Here is a 17,548-nt window from a genome sequence, read left to right as displayed (position 1 = left end):
CGTGACAACCCTTGGAGACATACACCACCATCTACCTACAGCTCGCTAACAACCAACGAGACTCTCGGCGACTTCACAAATACTAGCGCCTGACAACCCTCGGAGACACACACCACCATCTACCTACAGCTCACTGACAACCAACGAGACACTCGGCGACTTCAACAAATACTGGCGCGTGACAACCCTTGGAGACATACACCACCATCTACCTACAGCTCACTGACAACCAACGAGACGCTCATCGACTACCACAAATACTAGTGTGTGACAACCCTTGGAGACATACAGAACCATCTACCTACAGCTCGCTGACAACCAACGAGACGCTCTGCGACTCCCACAAATACTAGCACATGACAACCCTTGGAGACATACACCACCATCTTCCTACAGCTCGCTGACAACCAACGAGAAACTCGTCGACTACCACAAATACTAGTGCGTGACAACCCTTGGAGACATACACCACCATCTACCTACAGCTCACTGACAACCAACGAGACACTCGGCGACTACCACAAATACTAGTGCGTGACAACCCTTGGAGACATACACCACCATCTACCTACAGCATGTGAAAACCAACGAGACGGTCAGCGGCTCCCACAAATACTACCGCGTGACAACCCTCTGAGACACACACTACCATCTACCGACAGCTCACTGACAACCAACGAGATGCGCGGCGACTGCCACAAATACTAGTGCGTGACAACCCTTGGAGACAAACACCACCATCTACCTACAGCTCGCTGACAACCAACGAGATGCTCGACGACTGCTACAAATACTAGTGCGTGACAACCCTCTGAGACACACACCACCATCTACCTACAGCTCACTGACAACCAACGAGACGCTCGTCGACTGCCACAAATACTAGCGCGTGACAACCCTTGGAGACATACACCACCATCTACCTACAGCTCGCTAACAACCAACGAGACTCTCAGCGACTGCCACAAATACTAGCGCGTGAAAACCCTCGGAGACACACACCACCATCTACCTTCAGCTCACTGACAACCAACGAGACACTCGGCGACTTCAACAAATACTGGCGCGTGACAACCCTTGGAGACATACACCACCATCTACCTACAGCTCACTGACAACCAACGAGACACTCGTCGACTACTACAAATACTAGTGCGTGACAACCCTTGGAGACATACACCACCATCTACCTACAGCTCGCTGACAACCAACGAGACGCACGGCGACTGTCACAAATGCTAGCACGTGACAACCCTTTGGAGACATACACCACCATCTTCCTACAGCTCGCTGACAACCAACAAGACGCTCGGCGACTGCCACAAATACTAACGCCTGACAACCCTTGGAGACATACACCACCATCTACCTACAGCTCACTGACAACCAACAAGATGCTCGGCGACTGCCACAAATACTAAGCGCATGACAACCCTTGGAGACATACACCACCATCTTCCTAAAGCTCGCTGACAACCAACGAGACGCTAGGCTACTGCCACAAATACTAGCGCGTGACAACCCTTGGAGACATACACCACCATCTACCTACAGCTCGCTGAAAACCAACGAGACGCTCAGCGACTGCCACAAACACTAGCACGTGACAACCCTCAGAGACACACACCACCATCTACCTACAGCTCACTGACAACCAACGAGACGCTCAGCGACTGCCACAAATACTAGCTCGTGCAACCCATGGCCACCCACACTAATCTTTGGCCTTTCAATAAGCCTTGGTCATTCACACATACACTCTATGGAAGGTGAACATACATGCTGGCCATCCTGTGTGCCATGGTCACTCACACTCAGTAGGAATTGGACATACTTGCTTGCTTTCGGTCACTTAAACTCACACTTGGTTGCACTTGGAAGGAGTTGTAAACACAGGCTGTCCCTCCTTCACCCCATGGTCACTCACTTGCACATGTGCTGTCCTTCCTTTACCCCATGGTCACTCACACCCAGTATGAATTGCACCCACATGCAGTCCTTCCTTCACCCCATGGTCACTCACACTCAGTAGGAGTTGCAGAGACATATTGCCCTTCCTTCACACCATGATTACTCACACTTGCACGTGTGCTGTTCTTCCTTTACCCCATGGTCACTTACACTCAGTAGGAGTTGCACACGTGTACTGTCCTTCCTTTACCCATGGTCACTCACACTCAGTACGAGTTGCACACTCGTGCTCTCCTTCCTTAACACAATGGTCACTCACACTCAGTAGGAGTTGCACACCCGTGCTCTCCTTCCTTCACACAATGGTCACTCACACTCAGTAGGAGTTGCACACGCGTGCCGTGCTTCCTTCACACAGTGGTCACTCACACTCAATAAGAGTTGCATACGCATCTCGTTGTCCTTCAGCAGGAGTTGCACAAGCGTGCTGTCGTTCCTTCACACCGTGGTCACTCACACTCAGTAGGAGTTGCATATGTATTTTGTCGTCTTTCACACCATGGTGACTCACATTCAATAGGAGTTGCATACGTGTCTCGTCGTCCTTCACACCATGATCACTCACACTCGGGTAGGAGTTGCATACGCTTCTCGTCATCCTTCACAGCATGGTCACTCACACTCAGTAGGAGTTGCACACATGTCTCGCCGTCCTTCACACCGTGGTCACTCACACTCAGTTGGAGTTCCACACGTGTGCTGTACTTCTTTCACACCATGGTCACTCACACTCAGTAGAAGTTGCATACATGTCTCATCGTCCTTCACACCGTGGTCACTCACACTCAGTTAGAGTTGCATATGTGTTTCGTCTTCCTTCACACCATGGTCACTCACACTCAGTAGGAGTTGCATATATGTCTTGTCGTCCTTCCCACCGTGGTCACTCACACTCAGTAAGAGTTGCATACATGTCTCGTCGTCCTTCACACCATGGTGATTCACATTTAGTCGGAGTTGCACAAGCGTGCTGTCCTTCCTTCACACTGTGGCCACTCATACTCAGTAGGAGTTGCATACGTGTCTTGTCATTCACTCCATGGCACTCACACTCAGTTGGAGTTGCATACGCGTCACGTCGTCCTTCACACCGTGGTCACTCACACTCAGTAGGAGTTGCACACGTGTGCTGTCCTTTCCTCACACTCAGTAGGAGTTGCACATGTGTGCTGTCCTTCCTTCACACCATGGTCATTCACACTAAGTAGGAGTTGAATACGTGTCTTGTCATTCACTCCATGGTGACTCACATTCAGTAGGAGTTGCACACGCGTGCTGTCCTTCCTTCACACCGTGGTCACTCACACTCAGTAGGAGTTGCACACGCGTGCTGTCCTTCCTTCACACCGTGGTCACTCACACTCAGTAGGAGTTGCATACGCGTCATGTCGTCCTTCACACCATGGTCACTCACACTCAGTAGGAGTTTCACACGTGTGTTGTCCTTACATCACACCGTGGTACTCACACGCAGTATAAATTGCACCCAGGGTTGGATTGGTAACATGGGCACTCGGGCAATGCCCGTGGGGCCGGTGTCCAGTTCCAGCTGTGGGCTGCTTTTTTGAACAGTCTGGGGGGCCGATTTGAGCGGTGTCTGTGTTGTTCGATGCCCCCAGCGGCCCAGTGGGCGCCTGAGTGGCCTTTCTGGGGGCAGATGGGCGTCCATGACCTCCCTTTTATCAACGGGCAGAGGTGTCACTCCTTTTCTCTTGCTGGGCCGGCCCATTAATTTATGCATACTGAGCGGGGCAGGGGGCCTGAGCAGAAGCGGCCTCGCTTGTTTTCTGATGTGTTTCACCACTATGAATTAATCCGTGCATTTTTTTTTTATAAAACTTTGCCGAATCAGTGGTTTGCGGAAAAGCAATATGCAAATGTGGGCCACATATATTTTTTGCGTGCCTGGGCCGATTTTTAATCCCAATCCAACCCTGGTTGCACCCACATGCTCGCTCGCCTTGCCCCGCACCCAGCAGGCCCTCGCGCGTGAGACGGTCGCGGGGCGCCCCACCCTCGCCAGCTCCTCCTAGCCGCACCTGCGCTCTTCGGCCCTCGGAGCTGCTGAGTGCTGCGCTGAAATCGATGGGTTTCTCTTAAAAGGCCGCTGATCAAAGGTGTGAAGGAGTCTGAGGCCTGACAGCCCGGTGGGCGCAGGAAGGGAGGCGGGCGGCTCTCGGGGAAGCGGCGGCTGTCAGGGCGCACTTCAAAGACGCGCCGCAGCCGTGTGATCTGAGGCACACGACGCTCTGGATTAAACTCTGTCTCTGCGGTGCCCGGCCCCGCCAGCTGCAGCCGACGTCTCTGAGCGGCCCCCTTCGCGCCCCTGCCCTCCAGTCACTCGTCTCCTGCCACCCCCCGCCGCTGCCCCTTCTATGACAGGCCTCTCTGTCACTGACTCTTGAATTCTCATTCCCAGGCCCCCACTTTGGTACATGTGTCTCTGGTCCTTTCATCTTCTCTCGCCGCTTCTCCCTCGCTTTTATCCCCCTGGCGGGGCCACGCGCCCCGTGGTTTCCTCTCTCCCTCTTTGTAGACGGTCATTCACTCTCTCCGGTCCTGTTGCTTTCGCTCTCTTTTCTCCCTTTCCCACTCTCTGTACATTCCCCTCTCCCTCTGTCTCGCTATCTCTTACTCTCGCCCACTTTCTCTTTCACGCACTTTTCCTCCCTCCCTTCCTCTGCCATTTTCTCTTTTCTTACTTTACTCTCTTCGTCCTGCACTCCAAAGCAAGTTATGAAGACAATACAAATGTCCGGCGTTTGCCCCCCCCCCCCCCCACCCCCCCTCAGAGCTTTGCTTTCTTGCAGGTGTTTACCTGCATGCGCAGGGGAGTTCAGACCGATCTCCAGCGACGGGGCATTGTCCTTAACCATTCCGTCACTTCCTACCCCCGGTCCTCTTACGTCACTTCCTGACAACCTGCTGTTGTTTTCATGACTTGGCACATATCTAGAGAGACTACTTGATTTTATTTTGTGTGTTTTTTTCTTTTTTGGGTGGGGGGGCGGGGGATGTGCACAAAAAATATATATCATGACGGCCACTGCCAGGATCCTCAGGGGGTGACATCAGGAAGGTCAATTGAGGTCAAAGGACATTTCCGAAGGTACTGTGCGGGACTCGGCTGTATGGGGGCCTGGGAGAGGCTTGCGTCATCGAAGGCGGGGGGAGGAGGGACTGGACGATACCCCCCACCCCTCCTATGCGACCCCAGACAGGCGAGTGCTAATTGGGTGTTTTTTCATGAGCCTGCACATCAAAGGCTGAGTCAGCTAAGCACTGAGCTGAGTCAGGGTGGCATTAAGCTGAGTCATGGTGGAAATAACTCGGTAAACAGGTGTGACTCGCTTGTTTGGATGTCGGTTCCTGTCCTTAACACACCATCTCCGAACCAGTGACCCATTGATAACGTCCCGGAGAGGCTCTGACTCATGACAGATACTAACTCTGACTCCTTTAGATTCCTGCCACTGTGTCATTTATTGCGTTAAAGTTTATTTATGAGCAACAGGTTGTGTGAACGTCCAGGCCTGCCAACACTCTGCGTGATAAAGCCCTCCCCACCCCCCATGGTTCGAGCAGCTTTCATCACAGTGATGGAGAGTTGTGCACAAAACAGGTTTCTATTCCAGGTAAAATTATAAAGACAGCCCCTGTCCGTCAAAGGCCTGAGCACTTCTAGGACCAACAGGGTAGTGAAGGCAAGCGATCTCTCGACAATCATGGTAGTGAAGGTGAACAATCACTCGATACTCAGCATAGTAAAGGCAAGAGATCACTCAACACGCAGAGTAGTGAAGGCGAGCGATCACTCGACAATCAGGATAGTGAAGGCGAGCGAACGCTCGACACTCAGGCTAGAGAAGTCGAGCGATCACTCGACACTCAGGTTAGTGAAGGCGAGCGATCACTCGACACGCCGAGTAGTGAAGGCAAGCGATCACTCGACACGCAGAGTAGTGAAGGCGAGCGATCTCTCGACAATCATGGTAGTGAAGGTAAACAATCACTCGATACTCAAGGTAGTGAAGGCAAGAGATCACTCAACACGCAGAGTAGTGAAGGCGAGCGATCACTCGACACTCAGGCTAGAGAAGTCGAGCGATCACTCGACACTCAGGTTAAATGAAGACGAGTGATCACTCGACACGAAAAGTAGTGAAAGTGAGCGATCACTCGACACGCAGAGTAGTGAAGGCGAGCGATCCTTCGACAATCATGGTAGTGAAGGTGAACAATCACTCGATACTCAGGGTTGTGAAAGTGAGAGATCACTCGACACTCAGGATAGTGAAGGCGAGCAATCACTTGACACTCAGGTTAGTGAAGATGAACGATCACTAGACACTCAGGATAGTGAAGGCGAGCGATCACTCAACATGCAGAGTAGTGAAGGCGAGCGATCTCTCGACAATCATGGTAGTGAAGGTGAACAATCACTCGATACTCAGGGTTGTGAAGGCGAGAGATCACTCTGTAAAAAGGTCGGAAGCAACCAATGAACAAAGATCCTTATGTATTGCCCGGCGGTGTCGCCTCTTTAACCCACAAAATATTAATCAATGAAGAGGCAGGCGCTGGAGACTGGAAGGCAGGAAACAAGGGTTTATTCTCTCCGGAGGAGAACACATCAGTTCGGACAGCAAGTATCGTCACGAGGTGCTCTAACCGCATCTCTGAGGCCTGGCCTCTTATATACGAGTTTATTACTTTATTGCATAAAACACATCTCTGTCAACCCTTTGATGTACGGAAAGACATCCTCGGAATCCCCGCTTCAGGCCCGTTCCCACACACATTTACAGTTGAAGTCCCCACCCCGGTCACAACAGGTGATGATTATCGCACAGCTGGACATTCCGCCGATTCACGGAATGTGTGAGGTTGATCGGATCTCATGGGGTGGGGGCTTTGATCAACTCGTGGATCCTTTGATGAGGGAAGCTTCCTACTGTACAGGAGGGGGGGAATAACAGTATCCGCAGGGCCAGGTGGCGGCCTGGGAACGAGTAAGACAAACGGGCACAAAGGGAAGGGGGTTTATATCAAAGGATCCGGGACCATGAAAGGAATGGAGGGAGGTGTCGCGCTGGGAACAGGATGGGGTTCCGAGGCAGAGCTGCGTGGTAGAGGGGTGTGATTCTCATGGGAGAGCAGCGCAGATGGAGAGGTTTTATGGTCTATGCATGAGAGAGCGGGGGTGACCAGCGCGTGGGGGGGTGCTTGTGAGGGCGAAGAGCCATGCTGGGGGTCAGCGGCGTGCAGAGGGTGGTTCTGACCAAGGCACCTAAAATGGCGGGTGTGCATGACAAAAAGTGTGGCATCGGGGGAAAAGGCGTGATGGCGCAGATAATGTTTACCAAACCGTATTAATTTTCCACAACTCAACACGCAGAGTAGTGAAGGTGAGCGATCACTTGACACTCAGGATAGTGAAGGCGAGCGATCACTCAACACTCAGTATAGTGAAGGCGAGCGATCACTTGACCCGCAGAGTAGTCAAGGCGGGCGATCTCTCGACAATCATGGTAGTGAAGGTGAACAATCAATCAATACTCAGGGTAGTGAAGGAGAAAGATCACTCGACACGCAGAATAGTGAAAGCGAGCGATCACTCGACAGTCAGGGTAGTGAAGGCGAGCGATCACTCAACAGGATAGTGAAGGAGAGCGATCACTAGACACGCAGAGTAGTGAAGGCGAGCGATCTCTCTACAATCATGGTAGTGAAGGTGAACAATGGCTCAATACTCAGGGTTGTGAAGGAGAGAGATCACTCGACACACAGAGTAGTGAAAGCGAGCGATCACTCGACACGCAGAGTAGTGAAGGCGAACGATCACTCAACACTCAGTATAGTGAAGGCGAGCGATCACTTGACACGCAGAGTAGTCAAGGTGAGCGATCTCTCTACAATCATGGTAGTGAATGTGAACAATCACTCAATACTCAGGGTTGTGAAGGCGAGAGATGACTCGACACGCAGAGAGAGTAGTGAAGGTGAGCGATCACTCGACACTCAGGATAGTGAAGGCGAGCGATCACTTGACAATCAGGATAGTGAAGGCGAGCTATCACTCGACACTCAGGATAGTGAAGGCGAGCGATCCTCGACACACAGAGTAGTGAAGGCGAGTGACCTCTCTACAATCATGGTAGTGAAGATGAACAATCACTCAATACTCAGGGTTGTGAAGGCGAGAGATGACTCGACACGCAGAGAGAGTAGTGAAGGTGAGCGATCACTCGACACTCAGGATAGTGAAGGCGAGCGATCACTTGACAATCAGGATAGTGACGGCGAGCGATCACTCGACACTCAGGATAGTGAAGGCGAGTGATCAATCGACACACAGGGTAGTGAAGGCACGCGATCTCTCGACAATCATGGTAGTGAAGGTGAACAATCAATCAATACTCAGGGTAGTGAAGGCAAGCGATCTCTTGACACGCAGAGTAGTGAAGGCGAGCGATCTCTCGACACTCAGGGTAGTGAAGGCGAGCGATCCCTCCAACAGTAATCAACACTCAGGTAAATATGGAAGAGTGATCTCTCAACACTCAGGGTAGTGAGGGCAATAGATCTCTAGGCACTCAGGGTAGTGAAGGTGAACAAACACTCGACACTGGGTAGTGAAGGCGAGAGATCACTTGACACTCAGGGTAGGGAAGGCGAACAATCTCTCGACACGCAGAGTAGTGAAGGCGAGCGATCTCTCGACACTCAGGGTAGTGAAGGCGAGAGATCACTTGACTGTGATCAACACTCAGGTAAAGGAAGGAGAGTGATCTTTCAACACTCAGAGTAGTGAGGGCAAGCGATCTCTAGGCACTCAGGGTAGTGAAGGTGAACAATCACTTGACACTCAGGGTAGTGAAGGCAAAAGATCACTCGACACTCAGGGTAGTGAAGGTGAGCGATCTCTTGACATGCAGAGTAGTGAAGGCAAGCGATCTCTTGACAATCATGGTAGTGAAGGTGAACAATTACTCGACACTCAGGGTAGTGAAGACGAGCCATCTCTCGACAATCATGGTAGTGAAGGTGAATAATCACTCAACACTCAGGGTAGTGAAGGCGAGCGATCTTTCAGCATTCAGGGTAATCAAGGTGAGCAATCTCTCGCCACTCACGGCAGTGAAGGCGAGCAATCAGCCAGCACTCAGGGTTGAGAACACTCGTGATCACTCGACATTCAGGGTAGTGAAGACTAGTGATCTCTCAACAAACACTTAGGGTATTGAAGGCAAGTGATCTTTCAACAATCAGGGTAGTGAAGGCTAGCGATCACTCGACACTCAGGGTAGTAAAGGTGAGCGATTTCTCAACACTCAGGGTAGTGAAGGCAAGTGATCACTCAGCACTCAGGGTAGTGAAGGTAAGCAATCTGTCAACACTCAGGGTAGTGAAGGTGAGTGATCACTTGGCAATCAGGGTAGTGAAGGTAAGCAATCTGTCAACACTCAGGGTAGTGAAGGCAAAAAATCACTCGACAGTAGTCAACACTCATGGAAATGAAGTAGAGTGATATCTCAGCAGTCAGGGAAGGGCAGTCAAGCGATCACTCACTTGTGGGAGTGAAGACGAGCAAGAGATCTGTCGACACTCAAGGTAGCGAAATTGAGCGATCACTCAACACTCCGGGCAGTGAAAACAAGCAGTCACTCTACACTCAGGGTAGTGAAGGTGAGTGATCACTCAGCACTCAGGGTAATGAAGATAAGCAATCTGTCAACACTCAGGGTAGTGTCAGGGAAGTGAAGGCAAGCGATCACTTGACAGTAGTCAACTCTCATGGAAATGAAGGAGAGTGATATCTCAGCAGTCAGGGAAGGGCAGTCAAGCGATCACTCACTCATGGGAGAGAAGACAAGCAATCCCTCAACACTCAGAATAACGAGGGCAAGAGATCTGTCGACACTCAAGGTAGCGAAATTGAGTGATCTATCAACACTCCGGGTAGTGAAAACAAGCAGTCACTTGACACTCAGGGTAGTGAAAATAAGGAATCACTCGACACTCAGGGTAGTGAAGGCGTGTGTTTACTGGACACTCAGGGTAGCGAAGGCGAGTGATCTCTCGACACTCAGGGTAGTGAAGATGATCGATCACTCAACACTCATGGTAGTGAAGGCGAGTGATCACTCGAGACTCAAGGTAGTGAAGGCGAGTGATCTCTTGACACTCAGGGTAGTGAAGGCGAGTGACCTCTCGACACTCAGGGTAGTGAAGGCGAGTGACCTCTCGACACTCAGGGTAGTGAAGGTGATTGATCACTCAACACTCAGGGTAGTGAAGGCGAGTGATCTCTCGACACTCAGGGTAGTGAAGGCGAGTGACCTCTCGACACTCAGGGTAGTGAAGGTGATTGATCACTCAACACTCATGGTAGTGAAGGCGAGTGATCACTCGAGACTCAAGGTAGTGAAGGCGAGTGATCTCTCGACACTCAGGGTAGTGAAGGCGAGTGATCTCTCGACACTCAGGGTAGTGAAGGTGATTGATCACTCAACACTCATGGTAGTGAAGGCGAGTGATCTCTTGACACTCAGGGTAGTGAAGGGGATTGATCGCTCAACACTCAGGGTTGTGAAGGCGAGTGATTTCTTGACCCTCAGGGTAGCGAAGCTGATCAATCACTCGGCCTCAGAGTAGTGAAGGCAAGAGATCATGACACTCAGGGCAGTGGAGGCGAGCGATCACTTGACACACAGGGTCGCGAAAGTGAGAGATCACTCAACACTCATCGTAGTGAAGGCGAGCGATTAAAGGCTAACTCGAGGAGGTGGTGCGGGGTTGAGACTCAGAACTCAATGAAACATATAATGACAGTCCATAATGCATTGTTCCAGTCGCCGCTTTCATTTAAACTTCTTACACACTAATGTCTTTGGGATGGGTTCAGCTCCGTTAGGACTGTTCTTGGCGGGGCGCATCCTTGCTTAAGAATGTTCCTTAGGCACAAACAAAAACTGCCAGCCAAGCAAGCAGAGAGCGCACCCCAGGCCATAGCCTTGAACTGGACAAAGGCCATAGTCGCTTGCGATTACGATGGGAGATCTTTCTTCTAGTGCCAAACTTCTCACGTCGCTATGTGGTACCATTCCTACCTGGATCAGAACCATACCTGCTTGGACCAGCACCATTCCTTAGTGGAATTGTACTATTTATACTTGATATACGCAGCAAGTTTGCTTAAAGAACTGAAAAAATGCTTTTGGACTAAATGGCACTTCAGCGCCATCTTAGCGGGCCCAAGCAGCTTGGAAACAGGGTTCACTAAGATGCAGGCATCCCCAAAAGGGTGGTCCTTTGTTAGACTTCTAGGACACATCTTATGAAGAAGGGTGCCCTCTGGTGCCTGTCAACCACGCCCACTACAGAGGAAGGACCCTTGCACTCACCCTGCTGTGCTCAGCCCTCTACACCAGGCACAGACTATCAAAAGTGCTGCAAGTGCAGTGGCACCGGGGCCCACTAAGCCCAAGTATGGTTTTATTTTACTACCCACTCAGTTGGCAGGGGACCCATGTATTTGCTTACACAAGGGCCTGTGGCACCCTTGCTACATCAGTGCCCACAGCGGCGCTTCAGGGCCACATCAGTGGTATGAGGGCACTGTTTATAGAAGCTTTTGCTAAGACAATAGGTCTCACCTATGATACCAATTGGAATTGCCAATGCTTTTTTGCAGTACTATCCAGCATTGTGTCTGCTGCGCTGCTTGGCTTTAAAAAAGCACAATGACTCAGCCACCACTACATTTTGTAGCTGTGCATATGTGTGCAACATGCGTGCACCAACAAAAGGTCACACATTTTTTTCTTTTTAAAAAAGTACTGCAAAAGCTCTGGGGCAGATTTACAAGAAAGTGCCGCCGCACAGCACCACAAGCCCTTTGGCTGCGCCACGCTGCGGCACTTTCAGAGCACAGGAATGCAACATATTTACAATGATATGTCGCATTCCTGTGCTCTCCCCAGCGCTCGCGCACAAACCGCTGCCATTCGCCGGCGAAGGCAGCCTTGCACCATGGTGTAAGGATGCCTGCGTCATAGGGAGATAGTTTTTGTGCAGAAAGGGCACCTTCCTGCACGAAAACAATCACTACAGGCATTTTCCTCTTTCAATGCTTGCTGTAGATGGCAGCACACATTGAAAGAGGAAAAGAACGAGGAGAAATGAAAACATTTTTCCTCGTTGCGCCTCATAGCCTACTGACGCATTTCCAGGTTTGCGATTCCTCGTAAATGTGGAAATGTGTCTGGTTCTATGGGTGTTGCGTGGGAACACCCACAACAACACCCATGGAACGCCCCATTCACACAAAGTGCTGCGTGTAAAGGGGCTGTATTTACAAGGACAGGAAAAGCCACGCATGGTGGCTCTGGGTAACCATGCGCTTTATAAAACTGCCTTACTTACTTACTTTTCCTGTCCTTGTAAATATGGGGCAGAGCAATGTGCTTCTAGTGCGTCACAAAAAGTGACATACTGGCAGCGCAAGGGGCTTGGAAATCTGCCCCTCTGTTTTTCAATCATAGTGCAAAACTGCTTCTTTAAAAAAAAAAAGGGATGAGTGGGTTGCTGGAGCAGATTGGGGCAGGAGATGAAGGGTGAAGAAACTCAGCGGGTGGGTTGAGAGGTAACACGAGGGAGAAAACATGAGGGCAAAGGTAGAAACATATGGGGGGAAAAGCAAGGTGGAGCAGGAAAGAGAGAAGCAAGCAGGGGCGAGAGAGAGCAACAGGAGCACAGGTGGTGGAGAGAAGCACATGGGCGAGGGAAAGCAATGTGGAGTGGGGGAGAAAAGCGCACAAGTGAGGTAGTTGGAAAACACATGCACTCTCATGGAGAGGTTTAGCAAAAAGAAACAAGTCGTTCCCTAAAAGCGAGCAGCGGAAGAATAGAAGCCAGCCAGTTAAAGAGATGGTAAAGAGGCTATACACCATGGGAGGGACAAACACAGGATGGACATGCTGAAACAAGGAAAGCCACTGAATGGAAAGCAAGAAAATAAGAGATAACAAAGGAAGCCAATGGAAACCACAGGGTGGGCTTTAACCCCTTGCATGCGGGGCTCATTCCCCCGCTGAACGGGGGGCGCGCACAGCGCCCCCATGCTCATGATGAGCTCAGCTCGTCATGAGCCACGGTGCTCGTGACGAGCTGAGCTCATAATGACCACACCCGTTTGTGTAGAACGTTCGCACAGCAGGGGAATTAGCCGAGCGTGCGAGCGTTCCAACGGTCATGACGAGCTCAGCTCGTCATGAGCACACGAGCACCGTGGCTCACCGTGTTCAAGGGGTTAAGCCAGGTAAAATATTGGGAAACCCACGAAAGGCCCTTCAAGGCAGACAGCTGCACTGTCTGCTCGACTTGACCCAATTAGGTCATATGATACCATACCCAGTGCGCTGGGAGTGGTGAATGGGACAGAGTGACCTGCAACGGAATTGCGCTATAAGCCAAAGACTGAAGGGTTTAATGCCTTAAATTAAGACCAACTGGTCTGGCTTCAAATCCTCCTCCAGACACTTGATCTGCACCGGATTAGAAGCATTCCTTGACAGGGATTTAACAAATGGAAAGACGCGCGTGTTTACACTCATTGATTGTACAGCAGGGAAGAGGGGTTCACTTTTGCCAGAGATTCGTGCCTGTGGGCAGGATGCCAGCACCCCAGACATCTTGTGGAGGAATGAGGCGTGCTGTATTTTAGTTCAGGAAGAACAACAAACCTAAGAGGGAGACCTTTCTGAGTTTAAACACACCCAGTGTGCTACAATCAGGGTGGGGTGTTTGCATCAGATTGTTATATTCTGCAATGAAGGCCATGTCTGAACTTCTTTGCTATCACAGATTCTCTCCTGACCCCGTCTCAGTCTCTGCTCTCTCTTCTCTTACAGGTGCAGCCACGGGCTCCGCCTTCGGCAGTAAGTAAAGAGCTGGATTTCAGTCTGATATGTGCCATCTCACCAGCATGTGCCCCCCCTGCCACCCTTCCTCCATGCTACATTCATGCTTCCTTCCCCATTCACTTATTTTTTTTTTTTAACAACGATTTATGCTGTAAACAATACCTCTTTAATTCTTATTCATCGTGTTTTATTTCTTAATGGTGGTCCACCCACTGATGATACGGAGCCTGCGGAACAAAATAACAGTCTTTTTAATCTTCAAAATGTACATCTTTATATCAGCGTATAGCCTGCTTCTAAGCACTCACAACTATTGAACGTATGGGACCTGAGGCACAGGGTGATGGAGCGAGGTCCTAATAGCCGGCAGTGCGACCAAGCGAGAAAGTAACTCAGTAATTCTGATCCAAGGTCAGTCACTTAACCCCCAGACCCCTTCCCCGCCCCTCTTTGAGGATTTGCGAGTGTTTTGTAGTGAACACAACTGCAAAGGTGTTGCTGGCCCAGGCCGAACCCTGGTCTTCTGAGTTTGATTTATTAGAACTACTAAAATACCTATTTATGTAGCACCTATTACCCTGTGTTAGGGACATTGAGGTGTTGTAAACAGCAGAATCCATTGGTATTGTAGATTATCCGCCTGAGAAGGGTGAAGAGCTGTGGGGCCACCTTGGGACTTGAAGCTATGAGTTGTAGGTTGCAAACAGACCTAGCAGCAGGTGGGGTATGGACCAGTGGCCTGGCAGCTCCTCCAGACTAAGGGGTGCTCTGCGCGTGCACTGTTCAGCGCACTTCTTAGTGTGCGTGATGTAGATCACCACGTCCAGGCCATTCCGCCATGCGCCGCTGTGCTTGTTGACTGGTAATACTGTGTGCGTAGCTGGGGTTTATGAATGGTGCTTCTCATCTATGTTTAGACTCATGGGTGTCTACACACTCGAGGCCTGTTCACCGGGTGTGTAGTTGGTACATAGTTTTGCTGCTCTCAGATGGGCAAGGTGGTCGACTGGTGTCTGTGGAGCTTGACTGCTGACCTTGGATGACTAGCATGTGGGTAAGGGCAGGGCCACAAGTGCATGGAACTTGTACTTAATATGAATGTTAACTAAATCCGGCCATCCTGTAGCCTCTGCCACGTCATAATGAGCAGAGCACGATCTACACTTTATAATGTTTAGAGATGTTTTATATATAATTTATAGGTCAGAAAGGAACATTCGTCATAACGTATGGCCTTTGTTTCAGGAAAAACAAGTTCTTAGATTATACATGCCAATAACTTGTTTTGTCTGTTGAAGGTAATTGGTCATTACTCTATCTTTATCTCTCTCTCTCTCTCTCTATATATATATATATATATATATATATATATATTATATGTATTCTGCTCAAGGGTCTGCCACACGGTAAAAGAGCACTCGAACAGTTGAAAGGTTTGACCCGTGACCTTTAATTTCAGTATGAACTGCTCACGTTCGTAGGCTGGATTTGCAGAAACTCCGTTTCGCCTCCTCAGAGGCTTTATGACGAAGTTTGCGTGCGACACTCCCAAGGATTTGTGGGAGTTGAAGTCCTTAATGTTCCTTAATGGATGCACTGTCTTTACTGCCACTCTGTATGAGCCCAAAGCTCTAATGAGCCCCCACTCACGACGCAGTTCTCATCTTGGTCAGCTGTTTCCACAAACGAGGCAGGTAACATCCCAACTCGTGGCCCCCGTGTTAAACAGGGTGGTGCTCCTTCGCGGCTGTGCTGCCGCTAATATTCTGCTCAAGGGTCTGCCACACGGTAAAAGAGCACTCGAACAGTTGAAAGGTTTGACCCGTGACCTTTAATTTCAGTATGAACTGCTCACGTTCGTAGGCTGGATTTGCAGAAACTCCGTTTCGCCTCCTCAGAGGCTTTATGATGAAGTTTGCGTGCGACACTCCCAAGGATTTGTGGGAGTTGAAGTCCTTAATGTTCCTTAATGGATGCACTGTCTTTACTGCCACTCTGTATGAGCCCAAAGCTCTGATGAGCCCCCACTCACGACGCAGTTCTCATCTTGGTCAGCTGTTTCCACAAACGAGGCAGGTAACATCCCAACTCGTGGCCCCCGTGTTAAACAGGGTGGTGCTCCTTCGCGGCTGTGCTGCCGCTAATATTCTGCTCAAGGGTCTGCCACACGGTAAAAGAGCACTCGAACTGTTGAAAGGGTTGACCCGTGACCTTTAATTTCAGTATGAACTGCTCACGTTCGTAGGCTGGATTTGCAGAAACTCCGTTTCGCCTCCTCAGAGGCTTTATGACGAAGTTTGCGTGCGACACTCCCAAGGATTTGTGGGAGTTGAAGTCCTTAATGTTCCTTAATGGATGCACTGTCTTTACTGCCACTCTGTATGAGCCCAAAGCTCTGATGAGCCCCCACTCACGACGCAGTTCTCATCTTGGTCAGCTGTTTCCACAAACGAGGCAGGTAACATCCCAACTCGTGGCCCCCGTGTTAAACAGGGTGGTGCTCCTTCGCGGCTGTGCTGCCGCTAATATTCTGCTCAAGGGTCTGCCACACGGTAAAAGAGCACTCGAACAGTTGAAAGGTTTGACCCGTGACCTTTAATTTCAGTATGAACTGCTCACGTTCGTAGGCTGGATTTGCAAAAACTCCGTTTCGCCTGACGCGTTTCGATACTTTCTTCCTCAGAGGCTTTATGACGAAGTTTGCGTGCGACACTCCCAAGGATTTGTGGGAGTTGAAGTCCTTAATGTTCCTTAATGGATGCACTGTCTTTACTGCCACTCTGTATGAGCCCAAAGCTCTGATGAGCCCCCACTCACGACGCAGTTCTCATCTTGGTCAGCTGTTTCCACAAACGAGGCAGGTAACATCCCAACTCGTGGCCCCCGTGTTAAACAGGGTGGTGCTCCTTCGCGGCTGTGCTGCCGCTAATATTCTGCTCAAGGGTCTGCCACACGGTAAAAGAGCACTCGAACAGTTGAAAGGTTTGACCCGTGACCTTTAATTTCAGTATGAACTGCTCACGTTCGTAGGCTGGATTTGCAGATACTCCGTTTCGCCTCCTCAGAGGCTTTATGACGAAGTTTGCGTGCGACACTCCCAAGGATTTGTGGGAGTTGAAGTCCTTAATGTTCCTTAATGGATGCACTGTCTTTACTGCCACTCTGTATGAGCCCAAAGCTCTGATGAGCCCCCACTCACGACGCAGTTCTCATCTTGGTCAGCTGTTTCCACAAACGAGGCAGGTAACATCCCAACTCGTGGCCCCCGTGTTAAACAGGGTGGTGCTCCTTCGCGGCTGTGCTGCCGCTAATATTCTGCTCAAGGGTCTGCCACACGGTAAAAGAGCACTCGAACAGTTGAAAGGTTTGACCCGTGACCTTTAATTTCAGTATGAACTGCTCACGTTCGTAGGCTGGATTTGCAGAAACTCCGTTTCGCCTCCTCAGAGGCTTTATGATGAAGTTTGCGTGCGACACTCCCAAGGATTTGTGGGAGTTGAAGTCCTTAATGTTCCTTAATGGATGCACTGTCTTTACTGCCACTCTGTATGAGCCCAAAGCTCTGATGAGCCCCCACTCACAACGCAGTTCTCATCTTGGTCAGCTGTTTCCACAAACGAGGCAGGTAACATCCCAACTCGTGGCCCCCG

General features: G+C 50.3%; 1 protein-coding gene across 2 annotated transcripts in view; it reads left to right on the top strand.

The window, feature by feature from the left end:
* NTNG2 (netrin G2) overlaps positions 1-17,548 on the top strand; it is a 278,222-nt gene that overhangs the window by 178,269 nt on the left and 82,405 nt on the right. For both annotated transcript variants that reach the window (XM_086924769.1, XM_086924770.1), the window contains exon 4: positions 13,887-13,913. In XM_086924769.1, coding sequence (XP_086780895.1) covers positions 13,887-13,913 — 27 coding nt within the window. The remainder of the gene's footprint in view (positions 1-13,886; positions 13,914-17,548) is intronic.

The sequence above is a fragment of the Lissotriton vulgaris genome, chromosome 5 (assembly GCF_964263255.1).
Source record: "Lissotriton vulgaris chromosome 5, aLisVul1.2, whole genome shotgun sequence".
Taxonomy (NCBI): domain Eukaryota; kingdom Metazoa; phylum Chordata; class Amphibia; order Caudata; family Salamandridae; genus Lissotriton; species Lissotriton vulgaris.
The sequence above is the reverse complement of the archived record's forward strand: the minus strand, read 5'-3'. Positions and strand labels throughout refer to the sequence as shown.